The sequence below is a fragment of the Gavia stellata genome, chromosome 8, assembly GCF_030936135.1.
Source record: "Gavia stellata isolate bGavSte3 chromosome 8, bGavSte3.hap2, whole genome shotgun sequence".
Classification (NCBI taxonomy): Eukaryota; Metazoa; Chordata; class Aves; order Gaviiformes; family Gaviidae; genus Gavia; species Gavia stellata.
Window position 1 is genome coordinate 38381814 of NC_082601.1, and position 24290 is coordinate 38406103.

The following is a 24290-nucleotide window of genomic DNA, read 5'->3' on the forward strand; positions in this document are numbered from 1 at the left end:
TCTGGGATTATTTTAGACATGTTCAAATTATGTTGCTGAAGAGAGCGTAGACGGAGGCAGTAGAACCTCTTTGGGGCACTTGTAGAAAATTGGTTTTTTTACCATTCTCTGTTAAGCTTCCTGTAGAGGTCCTCTCAGCTGTTCCTCTGCAGAGGACCAGGAATGAGGCCAGAGAAACTCCGTCTTTTCCCATGCATTTCCCACCCCCAGCTATCTTCTCCCTGACTGAATATTCACTAATTGCTGCAGAGACCAGTCTCTGCAGGTTTTTCTGTGGCTGGCCCTATTGGTCACTAAATCCAGTAAGACACCGCATTTTGTCCAGCCCTAACCTCTCTGAGGGGCTGGCTCTGCCCTCCCACCTCCTCTTGGGACTTCAGATATCAGTCAGTCAGTGATTGAAATATATTGGTAGGAGCTGGAGGGTCTGGCACAGTTTTGGGCAGTGCAAACATGCAAGAATTATTGCCTGAAAGGCAGTGGGACGAGATAACCCAGCGTGCAGATTCCATTGCCTCCCATGGCTGGGAGTCAGACACCTGGAAGATTTCAGCCATTGGTTTCTTTTATTCCTATTGCTCTTCTGAAAATATCAGCAGGTGGCTCAGATTCACTTTTAAAAACTGTATCTCAAACCAGGTGCAGTAACACTCTTAGAGTCGTCTGCTGCATTGTGCCATGTCAGCGTTGAATCTGGCCAAGAGAAGGCATCAACCAGCCATTTCTTTTGGGCTCCCTGTTGGTGTTTTGATTCATTTTGGTGTTTTCTTGTTACGGTATGAGCATCGTAAGAGGGAATTGCATAAGCAGCTGTGCTTCCTTAAGGAGTAAGAGCGAAATGCCTGTGAGTGTGTTGGCTTGGCAACCAGTGCTCACTTGGTGCCGTCAGTGTTCCCAGAAAACGTAATCAATAACAACCTCGGAGATGCAACACAGAGCAACAAGGCCAGCATATGGAGGAAATATCTTTCATAATGTGTTGTTCCAATCACACCAGTAATTCAGACTGTACGCCATGAGCGCTGTTTATCGAAGTTGCCTTTTGAAAATATCTGCAGCCGTTCTTGGGGGGCTGCTGTAGCCAGGATAGCTATTGCTGCTGCAGGATGAATATCCCATCAAATACAGAACACATCCCGGGAGTTAAATTTTTGCTTTTGTCTCCCCCTGTTGTGGACAAAAAATTGCCCTTTGTCTGTTCACCTCTGCTCTTCCTCCCTGCCATCCATGTTTGGCTGCCTGCTCTGATGGGGGCTGTAAATCCTGGCTTTGCTGTTTCTGTGAGCTGGATCTCGACCCTCCAACACTGGCGTTAGCTGACTGACTGGTGGGGCAGCTGTGGCCAGAGGCCATGTTCTAAATCATGGCCCGTTGTGCTGGAGTCCTTTTCAGCGTATCGTCGGAGACAGCTTGTGCGTTTATGAATTACGTAAAGTAGACAAGGCTTGTAAAAGCTGGGAGAAAAGGCAGACAGGTGTGAAGAGAGCTGCCCCATGTCACGCAGGAGGGCTGGGGCAGAGCCACGGGCAGGCAGCATGGCCCTGTGCAGGGCTGCACGCTGCCGCTCTGCGGGCTCCTGCCCTCTGGGCCTGGCTCAGCTCTGCCCCTTGCAGAGATGTGAAGGTGAAGCGCTTTGATGGCTCTTCCCTGTCATGTCTGAAGGGAAGCCATCATGGTCTCCATCCCCAGGATGGCAGCATGAAGGACACTGCAGGAGCACTGGGCAATATTTGGCAGTGGGTAGTGGTCTTTGCAATTGCAGCTGGAAGGTGGTATTGCTGGGGACTGTGCCAGCATATAATTTTCCATTCCAGTTTTGATCTGAGGGCAGGAAGATTTGGAGGAAGGTTCATTACCAAACAACAGAGCGTTGTTTTGCAGAGACACAGCTGCTCTTGTTTGGGGCAGAGCTGAAATGGCATCGCCTTCTCCAAAGTCACCTTGAAAGAGAAGCAGCAGGTTCTTCAGTGACAGCCCAGGACATGCTGGTGGGCATCGCCTGCCTCATTTTCTGGCCCCTCGCCCTGTGCGCAGTCAATTATGAGCTCTTAGGGTCCCACACGCTGTGGAGCAGAAGAGCCCGGAGCCGCGGTCATTAACCCGCTCACCCCCACGCTTCGCAAATCCCTTCCTCCCCTTTCCCCATTATGGACGCTCTTGTGTGTGGCTTGGTGCGCTTTCCAGCCCTGGCTAACCACAGGTTAGCCCAGCGCAAGGCACAGCTCCCCACTGTCCCCAGGTGCTTCTGATGGAGGCAGGTCCTCCTGGCGCGCGCGCTGGGCATCTGCCCTTCCACACAGAGCTGGGCGCAGGTTTAACCTTGGTGGAGAGGAGGTAGGTACCATCAGATCACTTACAAAAACGGGAGTTGCACAAACAGTCTCCTGCTCCTGCAAGGAGTGCCAGGCGTTGCTGATTTCTTTTTTCCACGTTACCATGCCAACACGTCCCTGCGCAGAGTGAGATCTCTTTTTAAGCTCCGCAGAGAGAAAGTATGTAGCCTTGGAGCTTATTTAGCATTCAGGAGTGCACAGCCTCTCTGTAACAGCTCTGAGCCACAGCCAGGCTGTCTGACAAAGGAAAGGAGGGTTTAATTTTTTTTTCCCTTTTCCTCTAGCGTTTGCTTCTGAAGGTTAAGGGAGACAGGGTAGATGGGAAGAGAGACTGGGAGCGCTTTGTGATGGGGACCTCAGTCCGCCATCCTCCCAGAGGCACAACTTTCATGGAAATGAAAAGGAAATAATACTTTGGGGTGTATTTACAGTGCAAAATACATGTGTGAGATAGATAAACATATATATGTGTGCAGTTTTCTTGGTTTGACTAACCCAGATGAGCTACTCTGTAGTAAAATTGAAAAACAAAGGCAATCTGGGTTTTAATTTGAGCAAGGAACTCAAAGGGAGTATTAGAAGGAAGCCAGGGACAAACCCCCTGTCTTTGTCTTCCCTGCTGTTCTAGTCTGTGAGGTTACAATATAGAGCAAGAAATAATTTCTTCTCGTGCTATATTCATATCCTGAGTAAGGACAGCAAAACCTAACATGTACTGGTGTTTTGGTTTGGATTTTTCCGTTTTGTGGAGTTGCTACTGGTAGATTAACTGCCTGCTTTAAATTAAATCCTTATAATGATCATTAATACAGGTTTGCTTGCCTTTGCCGGCCGAAGGGATGGAAATCAGCGTAAAGCAGCTGGCAGATGAGCACTGTTGATACAGTGCCTGTCTGTAACAGCTGTGAAAAGGTTGATGTGCAAATTCAAAGGCAAGACTTAAAGTGAGAGGTCTGCGTGCAGGTTTTGACTCTGTCATTTGTTCCTTGGGAGATGCTGAGCAAAACATTTACATTTTCCTGTGCTGTTTCATAGACTGACTGCAGAGTGGAGTCAGTGGTGCTTGGAAAACCCATTCTGAGGTGATGGCTTAGAAATGCAGTCTAGGTTGTTTGGGGGGGTTTTGTTATTAATGAGGCATTCCTCATGACGTGAAAAAATTGGAGGAAACTCCAGGCACCCCAGCTGTGTACGTTAGATCATGTGAGTGAGCCCTTCTCCTGCGTGTGGAAAGTACCTGGTCAAAAGTTTAACGCTTCAATTTTAGTTGCATGCAGTATATGGAAGATAACTGTGAGATATCATTATCTCCAAGACAGGAGAACCTGTTAGCTGCTTCCCAGAGAGTAATTTTCACTCAGGACTGACTAGATTGAATACCTCATGGAAATCAGTTTCACTTGGAGGCACTATATACTTTGGGAGGGGAAAATAAACCCCAGGTATTTCACTTTTTTGTTCCTATTTCTTTCCTTGAAGCTAATTCATAGTGATATATAATCAGTTTGGTACAGCTCCCAGCAATCCATATAGCCTATGGCAGTTATGATAAAACTAATTTACAGTCTGGTCCTCCGTCCGTGTAGCCCGTGAATCTGGCGAGACAGATACTTCTGCTCTTCTTTATTAATGTATCAGCTGCCAGTGCTGTGTAGATGTATCAGTCTCACTGATGTACCCAGACTGGTTTCATCCATAGCCTTGCACCACATGTGAGGGAAGGCAAAGGCTTCAGCTGTGACTATTGCTTTTTACCCCAAATTCAGAGTATGTGCCAAATCCAGGGCACAGGTTGTTGGTGAGCTGTAAAGAGAACTAATCCTTAGCTCTTCCGGTCCATGAGTTGCTTTCTCTTTCCTGTCACTGTCATCCTTTCTCTCTATTTAAGAATATATTGTCCTTCTAAACAATTGCTCTGTCAGCTCTCAGCTCTTCCTTCTTTTTCTTTTTTCTTACTTATGTTGCCTCTGGCTTTTTTTTTTTCTTTCCTTTCTTGTTCTCTCTAAGTAGTCCCAGCTTTGTCCCAGCCATTCAGTGTAGCTCCTCTGCGATCTTGAATTTCTACAGCTGCTTCTCATTTTCTGTACACTTGAGAGCCTTTGGATGCAGACCTGTCCCAGTGGCTGCAGTGACCCAAACCCCCGTCTCAGCTCTCCCCACAGCACCCAGATGGTCCCCATCGCCATGGCTGCAGAAGCTTGCAGGTGTTTCAGTGCCCAGAAAAGGCAGGCCCAGGTCTGTCAGAAAAAGTGCAAGAGGTAGTTCAGAAGGTGCACTGAGGGTTTTATGTGCATCTCTCGCACCTTCCTTCTGCAAGAGTAGGTGCACGTTTCTCTTTCCTAATCACTTCGCACACTTAGAGGTGTGGGCCAGTAGTCTCCAAGGGTGGGCAGGCAGTGGACAGGAGCAGGCTGTGTGAAAGAATGCAACACCCTTCCTCACAGCTGGCAGGAGAAAGACATCTGGCTTGGTAGAGGCGCGGGGCGAGGCTGGGAAGCAGAGCCGGGAAGGGATTAGCCGTGCAGCTGCTGCTGCATTGCAGGGCTAGCTGGTTAAGCAGGGCTGGGCAGGCAGCGTGTGAGCCTTAGGGTGAACAGGGCACGGTACTGCTGCGTTTTGTGTCACCATATCCCCTGACGGGATGAACCAAAATTCTGTTGCATTGACAGAATGATTTCAGTCCTCCTGACCAGGCATGACTAGAAATCCCACACAATGTGTGCACAGGTTAATGTTAATTTTAAACTTAAATTCAGCAGAGTTCAGGTAGCATACTTTGAATTCTTTTGTGAAAGGATCACAGGAAACACTGTAAAAAAAGTGTTTAAAATCAGCCCAAAAGGAGCTAAAAATGAACTTTAAGGGACCTGTCACCTCCTGCTGTAGGTGGCTGAAGCTCTATTGACTTCTATGGGCTGTTCTCCCATTTATGTTAAAAGAGAATTAGTTCTTAAAAGTCTGTTTACTTAAAATCTTAACAGGTACAGAAGTTCAAAACAAATATTGATTTAACAGTGAATTACCTGTTACGTGTATTTACTCACACTCAAAGGATTAAGTATCCAATTCTTTGTTTCGAAGCCAAAGTGATTTCTTCTGTGTAAGTCCTAAGGAGTCCATGTTTTAAAGATACATATAGCTGCTTTGTTGTGCAAGTGATGTTTTTAGCTGATACCAAGTCCTAGGAAAGGCAGTGGGACCTTACTGCATTGCCCTGGCTGAGGGTCTGGTGTTGTCTGCTTCAATGCTGCATGTTGGCTGTAAATTGTGTTGCCAATGCATCACACAAAACAGAACCGATTAGCTTTTCCCACCTCTGACTTGGCTGGGAAATGCTGACAGCAGTAAATATGTTGTTCTAGGCAGTAGACTTAAGAAGATAACGACTCAGGGGATGCACAGGGAGCAAGTATTTGCAGTCATGAGGGCTCATTTTTAAAGCATTGCTTTATTGTACTGACATTTGTATGACGCCTTTTTAACAGACTTTAATATTTCAAGGGGTGGGGATGTGTAGGGACTGATCCCTTGGTGGTTTGTTTTACAGCTTCTAGACACCGGGGCAGAGGCCTCTGCCTAATGAACATGCACTGGGGTGTGCTGGGGAGCCGGAGGAGAGGGCTCACTGCAGCTTTCTGAATTGCTCCTTGCTCCTAGCACGAGTCGCTTTGGATTTTGCCACTTGTGTGCCTTGAGATTTGGACTGTCTGTCCAGCTCTCTCACTGAAGAAGGTGATCAGGAAAACGCAGTCAGGGCAGCGGGGGTGAAGCACACGCAGAACATGTGGAAGCAGTCCTAGGACAGGCAGCCCGAGCCCCGGGCCGCTGCTTCCCCGAATGCTGCAGAGCAGCCGGGGGTGCAGGGGAAAGCTGCCCTCCAGCCTCCCATTTGTACCAGAGCACAACCGGTCCAACACAGCTCAGCTGCAGGCAGGACACTGGTTTTGTACCAGATTTATTCTGCTGTAAAGCAGATATGTTAAGGGTCTGGATAACGGTGATTCAGATTTACAATCTTGAGTTTAAGGAGAAGGTAGGAGGGGCTGTTGAATACCTGCAGCACCCCGAAACATGGAGGCGTAAGCTGTTTGCTGTGGGGCTCACCAGGGTGTGAAGCTGCTGTGTCGGGTATCCAGCTGTAGCACCCCTGTACATGCTCTTCTCACATAGTCGCTGCAATATAGCTTTCCTCAAAGGTAGTCTGAATGTTCATACCTTTGGGGTTGAATGCATTAAACAATCAAAGCTCTTTCTTTCCCAAAACACAAGCCTTTTCTGACCTGTTCAGTTGGTTAGCTGGAAATCCTGGTGATTAAATTAATCTGTCACTATCCTCATTGACGCTACAGTAGCTTAAAATCAACGAGTTTATTAGGGAAATGATACTTGTCAGTTGTGTTGTGGTTTCATTTAATTTAAAAGCTGATAGTACCCATTATTTGCCTTCATATCTCCTGCCAATTACTGTTGATATTGCCAACATCCAGATCAAGGACCTACTTACAGCAAAATATTTACACTCACGAAAGCCATTTGAGAGCAAATATTTGAATTCTGTAAAGCTATGTTACTGCTTTTTTCTTCAATCTCAAGCACTAATCTGTTGGCATTATTCAAGTTTTATATAACTTATTCGTACTTTTTTGATTGCTGCTGTGCATTTCTCTTTTAATCCGAGTGCAAGAGGCAGTACTTAGAATTGTCATGATCCCAGTGATAAAGACCAAGATGTGTCTTTGGTTTCTCCATCAGAAATGTCACTGGGTGAAGCCCAGGTCTTTTTTCCCCAGCATTTCAGCAGTCTTGACTGAAACAAGAGTCGTCCACCAGCTTCCAGGAGAGTTGGGCGTGAATTCAGGACCTATCCTTAGGGGACCAGCTAATGCCTCTAAACAAATCGAATAGCTATTTGGTTTGTAGTCCTGCTGCACTCGGAACTGCGGTACCCAGGGGGGGAAAAATCCATAGGTCCTGTTTGCTTTTCAAATTGTCAAAGATAGCAAATAGCCACTTTGTATCTCTCCTTTCTGCAGGAATACATGTGGGGTATTTTGCCTCACTAAGCAGCGCAGGTTGCTCTGTGCTTTTGTTGTTGACTCGATTCCACTGTGCCAACAATTAGTGCTGGTTACCTTGGAAACCGCTCTGCACCCCACTGGGGATTTTGACAGGCACATTTTGACTGAAATTGCTTTGTTTTCCCAATTCTGCAAGCACACATGTAGCTAATCCTTTCGCTGTGCTCTGCCTGTGTTCCTTCCCCAAAATGTAGCAAAATTAATGAAACATATTATTTTATCCTTTCCATCTGTTTGCATCTTTCTTTATCCCTGTATTACCCTCAGAGCTCCAGGAGTGTTAATTACCCTTTGCTTTAACCGAGCTCACTGTTAATTTTCTTCGTAGGTGTCTGAGGGGTGTCATTGTGAACGCATGTGAAGTTTTGACACAATTTTCAGTCTCCCTCTCTCCGTCCCTCCTTCCTATCATCCCTTTCCTTCAGTTTTCTCCTGGAGCATTTGTTGTGCCCTGCGGTTCCAGCACGTTAAACTTTGTTTATGCTTTAAACAAGTTCTGCTTTACAGGGACCAGATGGCGTCTTCCATGGCTACGGCAAACTCAAGATCCGCTGCCACCGTAGTGGTATCAGCTAGAGCTGTTGCTAGAAAGAGCGGGGGGTGATGCTGCGCCAGTCTGGGAAGAGTGTCCCGCTAAAATTGTGGGGACGTGAAATGCTTTTTCTTTTTAGGAGGAGCTGTCCCCGTTGCTGTGAAATGGGTGCTCAGGTGGGAAGAAGTGATAGAGAGGTGGGCTGAGCGAACTGGCTGAATGGCAGTAATGAAACACAGGCAACTACAGTCAGGGAAGGAGAAGAAGAGCTGAGGAGACAAACTGTGGTCTGACCGGGGCAACTCTGGCCTGAGAAACCACTGACACCGTTACGTGAGCTGACGAGCTGGCCGTTGCCCGGGGAGAGCTGTACCAGCCCTGGTTCCTCTGCCAGCAGGATCCCTGCGGCAGAGCCGGGGCATGTACGTGGGAGGAAGGGAGGAAGATGTGGTGAGCCCGGCCCATAGGAAGTTTCTCCTGTCAAAAAACAATCCTTAGAATAATAATACAGCATTGCATAGAGGGGTAGGAGGGAGAGAGAAGAAGATAAAAGGTACTGCTTGATGAGAGTGGTCAGAGGCAAATATCTGAGCCTGAGCAGTTTCACCTAGGAAGTGATGTTCATAGCAAACTCAGCTCCTCAACGGATTGAGCCTGAGGTTATGGTAGGTTGGAAGAGAAAGAGAAAAAGTGCCTGAGTCTGAAGGAAAACCATTAAAAAGAGCACAAAGGGAGCAGACACCACACATCACTGTGAAGATGTGTCACAGATCCAATTTTTGCCCTTGCCAGTATAGTTGCCAATTATTTCTAACAGTTTTCTGGAAATATTTGGTGAAAGCTCAGACACCTTTATTAAAGACTCTTGCCACCATCCGTACATCTGTCTCTGGGGCTGGTAAACCTGTCTATTAAAAAACTTAATGGACTGGAAAGGTTTCCTGGGAAATGAAAATAATTTAGGTAATGGATTCAGGTGCCAGCGGAGACATCTGCAGTCCATTGACAACGGCAGCAGCATCAATAAGCAATGGAGGACGGCTTTGAAATGACATCTTGGCCTTGTACAGGATCTGATCCCAGATCTGTGGCTCTGCTGTAGCCATGTTTTGACATGTAATCTTGCTTAACGGCCCCTGACTGAGTCTCTGTCAGTGCAGGGCGGCTCTCTCAGGTGTCTGGAGGGAGTGTCTGGATGGCACCTACTGCAGTTTAAACATCGGTGCTGGAGCAAGCTGGGGTGGGGATTGGGCAGCTGTTGTGCCCTTGGGTGCGCTTGGGGGGGGCAGCAGCTTTTGGAGGCACGAGGCCTTCTAAACCCAGCAAAGGGGAAAGGCTGCAGCTCCCCATACAATCAGCAGCTGGTTCAGCGTCCCCTGTGCATCCTAGTACTCTGAAAGTTATGTTATCTGTGGGGCAGGGAGATTCCAGATGCCCTGATTTGGTGTGCTGGGGCTGGGGGTTGTAGAACAATTGGGCTGACTTCCAAAACCAGAAGCAGAGAGTGCTTACTCATTTGAGTTTTAACTTTGGTTTAAATCAGTGTGGTGTCCAAGACAGGTGCCTGCCCTCTCAGCAAGGCAGAATCCTCTGTTCCTGCCAGAGAGCAGCCGTGGCACTGGTAGCTACTGGGCAGACTTGACCTGACAGCCCCGTTGGAGCTTGGTCTGAAGTGACAGCCTTTAAGGGAGCAGCAGAATCACTGTCCCTGTGTGTTAGCTCCTGGCCTCTCAGCTCAGCATGCTCGTTGTCAGGGGGTTTTCAAAAGCTCGTGCTGAGGATCTTTCACAATGTCTCCTCTCCATTATGGACATCACATTCAAGGACCACCTGTACTTCTGGGTACCACGTTCCCTGAAATCAAACTGGGAGACTCAGTCTGTATCCTGTGTCATGAGCAGCTGACATCTTGGTAAAAAGGAGCAGCATTTTACTCTCTGCAAAATGCAAAGGAAAGCCATGTTGCTGTTCTTCCTTGTGCTGAAGTCTTACCTAAAGCTAAGGTCCTTGTTGCCTTTAAGGAACATATATTTGCTGTTACTTGTAATTTGTTAGTGTTATTTTTGTGGCACAATGTTAGAGTCAGAGAATGTCTACCTGCTTAAAGAGAGGGAAAATAAATTTCTACAAGCAAAACTATCTCTAATGAATCCAGAGCTTTTAGGCTGTGAACAATTTGCCTGGCATCCAGGCTGGCTAACTCTTCTTCTTCTTTTTTTGTTCTTTATCATTAGGCTTCCTTGAACTTTAACTGAACCATAAGGAAGCTATGAAGAGTCTCAATAGCTGCCCTGTGAGGATTTGACTTACCCATTGGATCTGCTATTTATAGTGTCCATTAGTACAAAAATGTCTGTCCTTTTGCAGCAGTCATGTATAGCAAAAGCACTGCTCTTCTGGTGAACTGCCTGTGCCTCCCGTGTCACCCAAAATATCCATCAACAGAGTGTTCAGAAGTGAGCCTTTCTTGATTAAAAAAACCCAACCAAAAAAAAAAACAAACCTCAAAACCCAGAGGCCATTTGTGGTTTTATTTACTTATTCTGCATAGCCTGAAATTGAAATTTCCATTTTTCAGCAGGCAACCTTTCCCCTCCAGCCATATCTCCCTGTGGAATATAATCTTTGTCCCAAGCAAATTAAATCGGAAAGAGAACTAAGAGGGTGGGAACTGTCTTCCAGCCTTGGAGAGCCCGTTTGCGCCCCGGAACCAGGCTGGATGTGAACAAGTATAAATTCTGTAACAAAGGAGACCATTTTTCATAGGGATTTGTCTTACCTTGCTAGGAGGAGGCTGGCAGTAGCTTGGGTATTGGAGAGCAGGTGACTGAGTGAGTCTCCTCTGGATATGCTCCAGGGTACTAAATCTGGTATACATTTGCATATTTTATATCTAAAAAATTAATTGGAGCCTTTTCTTAAGATTTTCATGTGAACATAAGCTTAAATTGGTTCTCCTACCAGTCTTCCTAACTGAGTCTTGATTTGTTCATCTGAGCTAACAATACAGACTTGATGATGTTACTTTTGTCAGTAGTGTTGTGATTAGTAGCTTCATGGAAATTTTGACAGAAGGGACACGTGTCACGTCCTCCTGGCGTAAAGTGGTGGTGGCGATCGGCGTGGGGTCTTCTGGAGCTGTGGTACTCTGCGAAGCCCTGTGCCGTTCTCCGTGCTCATCAACGCTGTTGGGACGATACTCTTTCCTCTTCTGAAAGAGCAGAATCTGAACAGGGATATACCAGCTATCAAAGGATGCTTTATGGAAGAGCGGTTTGTTTCCTACCCGCGTGTCCCACCCGTGCTAGGTGTTGTAGCACGCCGGCTGCATGGCATGGCGTGGGAGAGGGCACCACGTGTCTGCAGGAGGAGGATGGGCCAAGCCGCGGGTTCATTCTCCCGGTTTTCTCCAATGTCACTTGTACTTTGCAGTCTGTGTGTGCCTCACAACACAGGGATTTGTCAGGACCTGTAATGATTCCAAGGGACCGTTTGTGTCCAGTCCACTGCTCTGCAACAGCAGCACCGTGTGACAGTCTGGGAGGGTCTGGGTAGTGTCTGCTCCATGTTCCTCACAAGAGGAAGGAACCAAGAGGTGCTGAGAAGCAACCCCAGCATCCAGCAGGTATGGAAGCAGGAGATATTCAAAAAGCCCCAAAATGAGATGCAGACCCCTGAAAGGCAGCTGGGACAATTGATGGGCTTTAAATCAATACCCCTCTTCTTTGGTCCATAGGACTAGCCACATGCATGACTTGATTTATGGTGTTATGGTGGTCGATTCGATCTACTTAACAACAAAGTGGAGTTTCATCTCATACTAGGGGCCTGTTGTTGGATAGAGGGACAGAAAGCTAGAGCTGCCATTCGCAGTGTCCTGCTAATACAGGCATCTATGTCACATGTAGTCCCTTTCGTAAATGTATCGAGCTCCATCTCAAAACCAGTTGAGTTGTTTCCTGCTATGTGGAAGACTGGCAGAACTTCACACCCCTGCCTGTAGGAAAGCAGCATCTTCAGATTTCTAGTCTGAATTTATCCTTGGCAAGTTTATACTCATGTATTCTTGGGCTAACAGTTTTTAAAATCAGCTTATTTTTTTTGTTCCTTGGTAGTTGTTCTGACATATTCATCCATCTACTCTTGCTATTGGCTGCAGCCAATAAAATTATTGCAGTCACTGCCCTCCTGGCGACCAGTCGGGAGGAAGTGAATTGTAAGATATAAATACCAACAATTATGAATGTTCTTTGCCAGTGGGTGGGTTTTTTTAATATCTCATTACATAGTTTGTGCAAAAGAGAGATTAATGTAGCACTTTGGTTTCAGACAAACACAACTGTGAAAGTCAAGTAACTGACATCTATGCTTTGTGGGAGAAAATATCAGCTTTTCTAAAGGGCAAATGAAGAGGAATAACTTTACATTAAAAGTACAAAGGAATTCTGTAAGAGTACTAGCTGTGAGAAGAAATCATCATTATTAATCTAAAGGACAGTGTCCATTGTTAGGGTGGTTGCTGTAAAGTTACATGTAGGGCATTGATTTAAATATACATCCCCTTCCCAGCCAGTCCTTGCCTGAAGGACGCAGTAATGGGTGAGCTTTTATTTCTGCCCTCTGGATAGTGATTAATGGTGGTTCTGTGAATGTCTTCTGGCAGGAGCCAGGGTGTAATGCCATCTGCCATTAGAAACCTCTGCCTCCACACGAGGGGTGGAGCTGCGCTGAAATTCTTGCTCTGTTTTCAGGTGTGTGCCCAGCTGTGCAGCTGGTGGGCCCGTGGCCGTGCAGCTTGCTGCCTCCCCTAGGGCTCAGCTCTGTGTCGGTCCCGGCACCCTGTGTTTGAAACAACTCTCAGCCAGCACTCAGAAATAGCTGGAGAGTGAGGGGGTTTATTTCCACTGAGTTTGGCTATGAGAGGAATATGTTGATTAATGAGTAGGGGAGAGTGGGCTAATTCACAATTAAGAAAATGAAACCCTTTTTCTCTGAATTCTTTTGTAGATGGTTCTGCTGGACCAACCCTTAAGTCCTTGATTTGCTAGATCAAAGGTGCCTGAAGTGCCCTTAGGGCAGGAAACCTCTCTGGTTACTTCCACGTGCAGTTGAGTGCCTGATGACATTCAACTGCACCTTTGAGTGGGTCTAGAGCCGAGATGGGATACTCTGGTGGTCCCACCAGAGTAGGTGGTCCCACCGCCATCCTCCACTCACCAGAACACCCGGCTCCTCAGCTCCTCTCGGGCATGCCTTACATGGAGGGCAGTGGGGAAGAGCGAAGCACGGGTCCTGTGGCACCCCGGTCTGTCAAGCATGCAATGTCTCAGCCGGCTCTGGTGTCCCCCTTCCCTGTGCCGAGCACAGTGAGAGCGAGCGGCTGGGAGCCAAGCCTCTGTCTGAGACCAGGGCCTGAGAGCCCATCCCACCAAACAAATGTTATCCTCTGCAATCCCTCTGCACGGTATTCAGGCCTCCTGTTTAAATAAAGCTTTGTGTTGCAGTCTTAAAAGGGGTGAGGAGAACAAAACACACATTTTAATCATACAGAAATGTTATTTGGCCCTTCTGTTTCAAGTCTCTCATCAGCATATCCTTAGGTGTCTGTCTAGGAAGTGCCTTTAACGCATACTAACTGAATAATGCTGAGGAGGAACAATCATCCAAAGTGCATGTAAGAATGCAGCTAACTCCATATATTAAATGCCAAGAAATCCCATTACTCAGCTAGCTGTTCTTACCCCTATTTGCAGAACAGTACCTGCAAAAAAATTTCTAGACATTTAATAAATGATCATCTTAAAATTTTGCAGTTTCTGCCCCTTGTCCCTAACAGAAATAAGAAAAAGCAGTTAATAATGATGCTTTGTGCATCTTACTTTAAAGGCTGGGGTCCTGGTTTTTCTAAATACTCAGCATTTTCTGCTGAGATCTTTGGACTATCTGGTCCTTCTATTTTATTTTTAATGATTTGCTTATATTTCAGGAAGAAAGATTACCTTTTAAAAGTGGAATAAGTCAGCCTCCATTTTTTTTATTGTTTAAGCTAATCTTTATAATTTTAAAACATCATTCTCATTAGCATGCTTTTCTTTGTTTTTTCTAACTTTGCTGCTGCCACAGAAGAAGTGTCTGCGAGGATAGTACAAGTAGTAACAGCTGAAGCTGTAGCAGTCCTGAAAGGCGAGCAGGAAAAAGAAGCCCAGCACAAAGATCAGCCTGGACCACTACCTTTAGGTAAAACGAGATGAAGAATGTTCAAAGTATACTTGCATCTGCAAATTTTTTATGTACGTATATTATAAAAAAGTCACAGCTTTGTATTCACATAGGTTATGGTCTTGGGTAAACTGCAGCACCACTGGATAAATGCTGGAACCACGTAATAATAGCGTTAGCCCCGTTCTTCACGGCCTTGTGACTGTCTCATTCGCTATTTGCTCTAACAGCAGTTCTTCACATGGTTTCTGACTCCTGAGCGGCACAGCTGTGAATGTAATTGGCGGTAGTGCTTTTGTCGTCATGTTTTGGTGGGCCTCGGCAGCGCTCGGAGCCCCTTCGTGTTCAGCCATGTACAACAAGAGAGAGAGAAAGATTAATGTCTGAAGAGGCGAAGATTAGAGGAGAGGCCTATGAAAAGAAAGTGCGGCCTTGCTGGTTGGGTGGTAGCTACTCAAAAGATGGAGGAAGAGCATCTCAACAGGAAGGAATAGGGCACAGCGGGTGAGGGAGGGAGAGGGGTTGGCAGCCGAGCCGGGTGAGGGGAGGTGGTGGGAGAGGGAGTTACACCTGGTGGAAGCAAACGCCAGTGGTCCAGACTGGGAACGGTACCACTGCTACTGGTCCATGCTGTGCCCCCATCCTCCTGCTGGCTCCTTTGTGAAACGTCTCTCTGAATTACGTGTGTGTGTGTATATATATATAAAAGGTAAGCATACAGCCATTTGTACCTACAGTGCTTCATCCCAGCCAGAAAACTTCTGCAGTAGTGCAAAACATGGACACCGAAGACCAGAGAAAGGCCATACTCTGTCCTGAGGTAGGGCAAGTCTTGCAAGCCTGCCCTGGGATAAGTTCTGCAGAGCGCACGTATGTTGTGATCAAATCAAAATCACGCCTTGTGGTATTTTCCCCACAGGCGCTCCGCTTTGTTTGGTACAGTGGCTGGACCCTGCTTAGGAATTAATTAAAGTCAATGAGTAATTTAGAATATTTGTTGGAAATTTGGTTCCCAAGGTCTTTTGCTTCATTGAACTAATTTGAACTGCAGCAGGGAGATGTGTTGCTCAGTAATTCCCTTCTTTACAGAGACTCAATTTTACATGAAAGACCCCAATTCTGCAAAACGCTTCATACATATTTAAGCACAGATTGCTTCACTGGGGCCTGGGTGAGGCAAAACGGATATTCAGTTCCATCTAGTTCAATAAGACATTTTAAAAATATTGTGAGAAGTATGTCTTCAGTGAGCAACTGTTGGTGTTACAGTTCCTGTGGTCAGTGACCGTTAAATAAGTGCAGGTAGAGTTGCATTGTGATGAAGATATAAATACTCTGTCCCTGGACAGCACGTCTTAAGGACAAGTCACATAAGGGTCTCTTCCAAACCACATGAAAATCAATAGGAGGAGGCCTGGCAAATTCTGCTGGGACTTTGAAACTGGCCTTTCTATGCTTGGGAAGAAGCCCTGAATCAGAAACTGAGATCTGCCTGTTGAGAGGTGCCGTTTATAAGACAGATCTGTTAAAATAGATTTGTTACTTTTTTTTTTTTTAAACATTGGTTAAGCCCCAGTAGTGGATCTGGTTTTAAAGAAAAAAATTCTCAAAGCGATTGGTATGAAATCAGATCCAGAGGTTGTGCTGAGTTCATTTAAGAAGTTTGCTTAGGATTTTATCGTACTTGAATTGAAATAATTGAAAAAACATAATCTGGTTTCAGCATCTAGTCTTATGACTGGGTATGAAACTAAAACCTAGACTAAGTGTGTCTAAGATTTCACTGTGCCTTGCTCAGCTGAATCGCTACTATGTCATGGCTGACATAAGTTCCCTATGAAGATGTCTCTTGTATTTAGACAAGCAATATTTGCATGTGTTCTGTAATTAACCTTGAATTCAGCAGAAGAAAAATAAGCATGAAGAATGTTTTTTGTTCATGTACTCGAGGTAAATTGAAGAGATCTGATGCCAGTTTCTGATAGTCAGTGTGAATTTATAAGATGTCTCATGCTCAGATGCTTTATTGTTGTTGCGTTGGGTGACTGAAGGTTTTCTAAGTGGCAATACTGGTTTAAAAGATAATTTTGTACTTGATTTTTGTATTGTACTCTATGACCAGAATTTTGAAAATAATTCATACCATCTGAAAAAAAAAAAAAACCCTTTTATTTTAATTTTAAAAAGCCATGTATTCTGAAAGGGTCCATCTGAAAACCCACTAGGCACAAGTCCCCATCGAATAATTCTCTCAGCTGGGCAGAACAGGCTGACTGCAGCTTGTATCAAGCATCATTCTCCTGGGAATTAATTGCTGTATCTCATTTTCACTGTTCAATTTCTAGCAGTCGAAGAGTCAGCCAACCTGCCTCCTTCCCCGCCTCCGTCACCAGCTTCCGAGCAGACTGCAGCTCTGGAGGAAGGTAAGGGTCTCCTGGACACGGCAGTACACAGCTGTCAGCAGAGGGATGAGACATGAATCTAAAGGATGGGGGAATCAAAAAATGGAGATACTTTCTGCAGCTTCATGTGAAAAGATAAGGCATCCCCCAGCAGTAACTCCCCATCTGCAAACCAACAGCAATGCATGGATGAGGTAGACACGTATGCACAGAGGTAACTGACAGGATATGTTAAGTACATCCATATTAATGAAAAAAAAGATGGTGATGCTCAGCTTTTTATCTGTTATACGCAACATGAGCCAAGATGTCTGCTGCCCCAATGCGGTCACCAAAACTGTGATTCAGTATGGGTCATCTTTATTTTCTTTGGATTTGTTTGGCTGCTTTTTTAATTACCATTAGCTTTGGTTTTTGAAATCTTAAATGCATGAAAGCACGGAGATTCAGAGTTGGATCATTTCTTTGGTCTTTGACCTGTAATTCATGCTTCAATGCCTACATGTATTGGGGGTTCTGTATAGAGAGTGCAGGAACCAAATTCTAGTCTCATAAGCAAATTTATACTCTGTTCTGCACAATGAATGTTCAATTTCAGTAGCCCATGATCACTACATTTTCCTCCTGCTAAAATCCCCTCCAGCAAAGAACTTAAGCATTGGCTTAATTTTAAGCAGAGGCCTAAATCTCAGTGAAGTTGTCACAGTGGTAAGCATGCGCGTCAGTGCTTTGTTCAACAGAAGACGACTGCTACATCAAGGCCATCAGTATGGGGAGACAGCAATATGTTAAAACTGAGCCATACCATGTGGATATGAGGGAAGGACTTGGGTTCAGAATCTCCAGGGGACTGTCAGTTGAACTCTGCCATGTCAATAGCATTTTTATGTGTCCATTTATTTCCTTCTTAGATTTTATTTTAGCATTTTTTTCTTTCTTTTTGTTAAATAAGTGCATGAAAATAATTCCTTATCATCTGCTGAACAAACTTTGTTGGTATTTTAACACAGAGCCTCTATTAGTTTTGCAAGTGGGCGGTTCCTATTTCATGTGCTAACATAGTCTGACTCTCAGTTTATCAGGACACTGCAATTAGGCATGTTCCATCCTGCGGTCATTTTTGAGATAATGCAATTACAGGCTGTGTTAACAACATTTGTCAGTCCACTGTACTGGAAATACCTACTGGATGCGGTTAGTAACCAATATAAAAAAATTTGATCAGTTGATTGTTTTTTTAAAAAACACATTGTTTGTTTAAAACAATAGTACAAGAGTTCCTAGATTCATCACCCAGAGGTAATGGCAGTCAAAACTACTAACTGAAAAGGAAGCTAGTAGGGCATTAGCAAAGACTTTTAGAATTGTTACCAGTGTTTTACCGCTGTTTTTTAATACATAGTTCACATGACTAATTCAGCATATGCTTTTTGATTTTTTTGTATCACAATAAAGGGCTTGTTCTTCTGCTTCAGGCCAGTGTCAGGGTTCTTACATCATACATCCTTAGTTGAGGATTAGCTTTGCCTACTGTTTCTATCAGCAGTATTATTGACATGTATTTTAGGATTTTATAAAGTACTCATATTGATTAATTGACAGGAGGTTGTAGATTGCCCCCTCAGCAAATGGAAAACCATTTTGCTAGTTGTACTAACACAAGAAGGTGGCAAAACACTATACAACTCGAGGCTATTACAAACTACCAGACTGTGCTGTTCCCAGCTATGCATATGACTCAGCAAGTCACTTAACATCGTCATTTTTCTCTTTCCTTGCATGTAGAATTGAGTTAATAGCACTTAACTTACCTACCCTGCAGGGGTGGTTGTAAGGACTGAAAGGTCAGTGTTTGGGAGACATTGTGATGATTTACACAATGCCACAGTTTTGCAAAACATTCGAATAATTTCCTTTAACGTTAGTCAAAAGATACTTTTCCATTACAAGATTGTGATTCAACTCTTCATTTTTCAGAACAGATGGCCTGTATAAATCCTAAAAGTGTAGCTTTGTAAGGGAAGTATGGACAGAATTGATGTGCTGAGTCATTAATGCACTCTGCTGGAAGCTTCTTGGTTATGTCCAGCTCTGAAACTGGAACTCACAGTAGAGTTGGTTGATGAACAGAAGGAACTTACTGAAAAAAATTTCACCAGAAGTATATTATGTTGCTTTTTCCCAAAATATCAGTGTTGTCAATTCAATGTAGTTGATGGTAGTAAGAATCTCATGTTCTGCTCTGTGTTAGAAGATGTGGTCCTTATTTTCTGTGGGTAAGTTGAGCTTTTGCTGACTTGAGCGAGCCAGACCTGTCGTTTTTATTCAGGCAAAGCTCCCATTCAGAAGAGTTTGCCTCAGTAGGGTTTGACCCAATTTTACTGTACTTGTTTAAACCTTCAGTTCCCTATACCATCTGGCTATCCATCCTCATGCACCTTTACATTGTCTGTCTGTCTTTCTGCTCAGTAGAATACAATTTATGAATTTAACCCAATTCTACAGTAATTGAGCAAAAAAGGTGAGCACTTGGTGTATCTACCTCAGACCTCCTTTTCCCCCCTTCTCTTAGAACGTTTTCCTAATGCACTTGTCAGTGTGTGTTGCATTGCTCTGAATTCAAAAAGGACTTCCTTCAGTCATAGTAGGAAGGAAATCACTGTTGTAGACATGACAAAGGTGGATGTGGCCAGCCATGCAGCAAACACAAATTAAAAAAAAAAAAAAGGTAGACAAGACAGAGAGGTTTGTCGGTCAAGTGTATTTCTTGAGAAAGGAGTCAGTGATGTAGGTTTCTTTCTTTCATTTGGCTGCAGAAAAACGTTCAAATGAGCCTGTCCCTTTTTACTGCTGCAAAAGGTAAGATAACTAATTTGCCTTATTGAAATTATTTAATTTATTTCAACTATAGTAACATAATTTGGCTCAGGAAATGAAATTTTCCCTAGCACCATCTAATCCTTTTATCAGTTGTATCTCGTCATGCAGGGCTGATGCGATATTCTTTTGCCAACTTGGCATTTCTTTTGTGCTCTGCGCCTTTTGACAATGGTCAACAACATCTTCATGTAAAAATTTTTCTAAATGTTACAAGATAGAAGGATGCTTTTGATGCACTCTCTTCCATTTTGAAATAGGCATTTCAGATTAGGCTTTATATACCAAATGAGAATATTGTGCAGACTGAAAGGAACCAAGTGTCCTGTAAAAATGGATCTATTTACAGTGAAAACTACTTCTAGAAAGGCATTTTCAAAAGATACCTGGAAGCTAATGCAGAATTAGCCTTTATGAGAAGCGATTTTAATCTTGGACTTTAGAATACATTGGGGATTTTTCCCACGCTTTGAGATGAAAGAGCTATTAGGAGGGACTAAAATAACAAAGAAAGGATTTTTCGTGTTGCTGATATAAAAGCATATCCTCCTTTAAAGACATCATTATCCTGTTAATGAAATTATCTGCAGTAATTTTGAAAATATCTTTATTAAAACTGATAAATAAACAATGTAAATCTGTAAGAGCCACAGACATAACAGCCCCAAACAATACTAGACTTTTCACTCCTAATGGTTTTGGATCATCACAATAGTATGTATTAAGCATTTTTACTGTTGTCAGTTAATGTAGTTTTAAGGAGCAGAGGCAGGGCCTGTATTTTCTTGCCTACAATCTATTCAGAGCCTATAAAGAAGGAATTTTCAGCCTTGTTGGCATCAGTATAGAGAAGTGCTGGGGCTTCATCTTCACTCTTGTTGATGCATTTTACTTCTGAAGGGCCCCTGGATAAATATGACCCACAGCTGTAAGAAGAACCTCCCCTTTTGCACATCCTCCTTCTCTGTGTTCTGCTTCTGGCTGTATCAACTTTCTGTTCTTTTCTCCACATTGTTCCAGTCCCAGCAGAAGAGGTGGCAAGTGCGTCAACCCGTTCCACTCTTGTCCACAGGGATACATGGACTAGCGTGAGGGCACCCTGCGAAGAAGCAGCAGTTTTAGTTTTGAATCTTCTCAGGTTTAGGAGGGAGTTGATTCCTGGTCTCTCACATCCTGAGACGTGTCCTCGCCCCCCGTAACTAGCATTTTGCAAACCGTGAGCCCCTTCAAATCTGGCAATGAATTTTGTAGAAACTTCTATGGAGAAGAAATCCGCAGGTTCTGCGTTGCAAGTGAATCAAGATGCTTCCCTGCAACCTTGCTGCCGGCTCCTAAGTGCTAGGGAAAGATGGGAAGCTCAGGATCAGCCCTGTGTTTAGCATTTCTTGTTGCAGTGCCCTCCAGAGCTTTCTGCTTGGCAGAGGCAGGTTGCCTTTCCACACTTAACCTCTTTTAAGCATGCATAAACCCCTGAATCTGGGGTTTGGATTCCACTACAAGAGCGAAGCAACTAAACTGTCAGTGGTTCAGACACTCTTTGTGCCCTGAAAGAAATTGTGAGAATGGTTTTCTTAAACTAAGTTCCATGGGTGGTATTTATGTATGTGCATAGGTGCACATAGCATACCTTCAGTCCTGGCCAGCCTCAGGGTTATCACAGAATCTTAAACATGGATAATCTTCCTTTTGCAGCACAGTGGTACATATTGGAGCTACTAATATTGCCATCGATGAATAATTTTTCTTCCTTTTTGTGGGTGATTGAGCCTAAATAAGTTGATATTACAGCATTCTTTTTCCAGGCAGAAGAAAGACATGTCATAACATTACAGGACACTTGCTGCCATGTGGCTGCAGAAAGCAGAGGGTGCTTTTTTTAAAGACACAGATGTTGTCTTGTCATGGTGTGCTATAGAAAAAAAACTTAAAACTTACTATTATTTGCAAGGAAGAAGCTTAGAGCTCTTATAGATGGAACTGGTTTGGTCACAATATGTCACCAGATGATACGGATGGATAAAAATTTCTTTCCAAGACTTGGGTAATGGTAGTTACAGCAGCATTCATGAGCTGTTTTGTTTTTGGGTCACACACAGAGACCTGGTTAATATCTGTTGCACTGCCTGTGTTAAAGCTTTGTTTTTTGACTCGGTGTTTTGGATCTGAGAGGAAAGTTTTGGAAGCTCTGGGGAAACTCTTTCAGTTGTAATTGCCTAGAGAAAGGCCAGGGATACCAGATATGGACTTGTTCTTGAAGCTGACAGAAAATCCAGTGGGGTAGCTGCAGCTCCTGAAGGCACCCCATGAATGCAGTGTTCATCAAACTGCTAGTTGTCCTACGCAGTGAATGGGCTTAAGCATATTTTCTCTAGTACTAGATGTTTAGTTTTTCATAGCTTTATTCATGGTGAGAGGGCACCTTAGCCTACACAAGCACTCAAGTCTCCCCTTTAGGTTTGTATGGATCAGATGGTAGGCCAGTCATTTTTATTGGGCTGTATTATTTGTCTTTGTCTTGCAAAACCAAACCCAAGCTCCCCCTCCCTGTAGCTGTCAGTAGCTGGTATAGTCCTGAGATGATTACATGATTATCTGCGATGCTACAGTGACGGGTGAATAAAGATGTCATTCCAAAGCATTGGCAAACGCCGAGGTGGGAGCTGGTTCACCCACAGAAACATGACACAACAGCGTAAAATATAGAACTAACAGAGATTGCTGTGAGCAGCTTTATGTGGCCTTCGTCAGGAAAAAGCATAGCTAGCAATCTGAGGAAGGGTTTTTTCCTTTTTTGTTTAAATGTTACTTATTTATAGGGAAAGGAAAAAAGTGGGGAAGGTTGAAATAGATACAAATGAGAAATAAAACCACCATTGACCAAAGTGTAAGCTGGTTTGCTTTTTAGTTAAAGAACTTTTTAAAATTTACACTTTCAAGTATTTCACCTGATGATTACGAAAGATACAACCGTGTTGGGATACCTCAGAGGTTTTTAATACAGTCAGTCAGCTGTATAATACATATGAGTATCAGTGCAAGTTGCGAGATGTGGTTTGTGTACAATATGTATTCCTCTAAATAATGAGTGTATAGTTTTGAAATGCACTTATTGCAACGGTTGGTTTCCAATGTTCATAAACATTGTAGGAAAGGCCACATACGTGGCCAATGTGTTAAAATGCACAGCTGCCTCATTCCTCCATCCCGCATTAACCTGTAGCCTGGCTGACTTCATCCACTCTCCAGTATGACGTAGTGGCTGGTGTTGCTAGTGCATGCGTCCATCCTGTCTTGTCTTTTCTTTGTCTGTCTGTCTGTCCTGCAGTTTTTGTCTGTGTGTGTCTATTTGTAGATGAAGGGGCGGAGGATAAGGTGGGACTGCTACAGCACTGCCCAGGCTATGGGCCTGCTGCCGGCAGGGAGTGGCGTAAACACCTGGCCCCCTCCATTTCGGTGTCTGTGCCTGATGATGAGCCCTACAATTCGGACGAGGAGTACTATGAACACCCTTTGTTCAGCTCGGAGTGGACTGGCTCTAGTACACGTCCCAGTGCCACAGTGAAGAGCACAGAGGTCTTGTTGGGCCATGATAAAGGTGAACTGAGCATGGTCCCATTTTGTTCCTCTTCCCCTCTACCCACCTGCCATCCATTCCATTATCTATGTGCCTGGGATTGCTGCTTTCCGGGGAGGGAAACCTAGTTGTGTTTTCTCCCCACATGGAAGTGATGCCCCTCCAGAGCTTCTCCGTCTCAAAGTGAAGCTGAGCAGGGAATGCAACTTTGGGATCAGTGAAATCATGGCTCCTGCTTAAATCAGGGCTCTTGGTCTACTGGCCTGGCTTATAGCAGAAGCAAAAGGAGCAGCTAGTTAAAAGAAGTGTAAGCTAATTTGTTCTTTGTGCCAGGGAATCACTGCCAAGAACAGTGTGCAAAATAGCCCCAAAGAATGTTACTGGAGAGAAGTCAGTTGTTGACACAATGGGGAAAAAAACCCTGTCTATACCAAAGATAGCAGTGGAAGGTCTTTAATTCTCCAGTAGGTGAAGAAAATTTTCACCCCAGTATACACAGGTGACTTCAGGCAGTATTGGGTCATGTATGATCTCCAGTTGTTTTGTGGATACACCCACCCACTTAACATTGTGTCACCTGACTGCAAACAAGAAGGAAAAAAAGAAGTTTACTGTTACCGTGTTTCTGTACCCTCTTTTTCTATGGCCTGAGCACATCAGTATTATTTTATCAGTGGGGGTTACATAAAAGTGGAATGGCTTTTGAGGAGTCAAAGGAGAATCTATTTCAGTGACTAACAGGAATGCTGACTTCTCTAAGGCAAAATAGATCACGTTTCATCTCGCAGCATTTGACTGACTAAATCTTGGGACACAGGAGCTGAAGTTAAAAATGTACTGAAACCTCTAAAGGTTTGTGTCTCGGGAAGATGGAGGTATATGCCTGAAATTGCTTGCTGGGTCATTTAAAAAAAAAACAGAGGTGTTCAGAATTAATAGGATAATACAGCCTAATACTGCAACAGCACCAGAAAGAGCAATGCTAATAATTGAAGATTATTAATGTCAGCATGTCTGCCTGAAGCTAGGGGAGGCAGAAAATCACAGGAGTAGCCTTACTATAGCTGGGTGCCTATAGCTGTACTTTACAGCACTCCTGGATTGGTTAATTCATGAGCAGCTTCCTTTTCAGTCATCTGCATCTACCTCTGGTGAAAGTGTAAGATCTCAGCACATCTATGGGGAAAAAAATAAGGGAAATAAGCCTGGATCATCAGTGAAAAGATAGACATTATGAAACAGCCCTCCTTACTTGCTGCCTGTAAGCAAGCAGTC

General features: G+C 44.3%; 1 protein-coding gene across 1 annotated transcript in view; it reads left to right on the top strand.

Annotated features, from left to right (window-relative positions):
* The window catches only part of MAP2 (microtubule associated protein 2), a 135216-nt gene that overhangs the window by 73243 nt on the left and 37683 nt on the right, over window positions 1–24290 (top strand). Inside the window, exons 3-4 of the mRNA XM_059820584.1 lie at window positions 14067–14180; window positions 16508–16585. Coding sequence (XP_059676567.1) covers window positions 14067–14180; window positions 16508–16585 — 192 coding nt within the window. The remainder of the gene's footprint in view (window positions 1–14066; window positions 14181–16507; window positions 16586–24290) is intronic.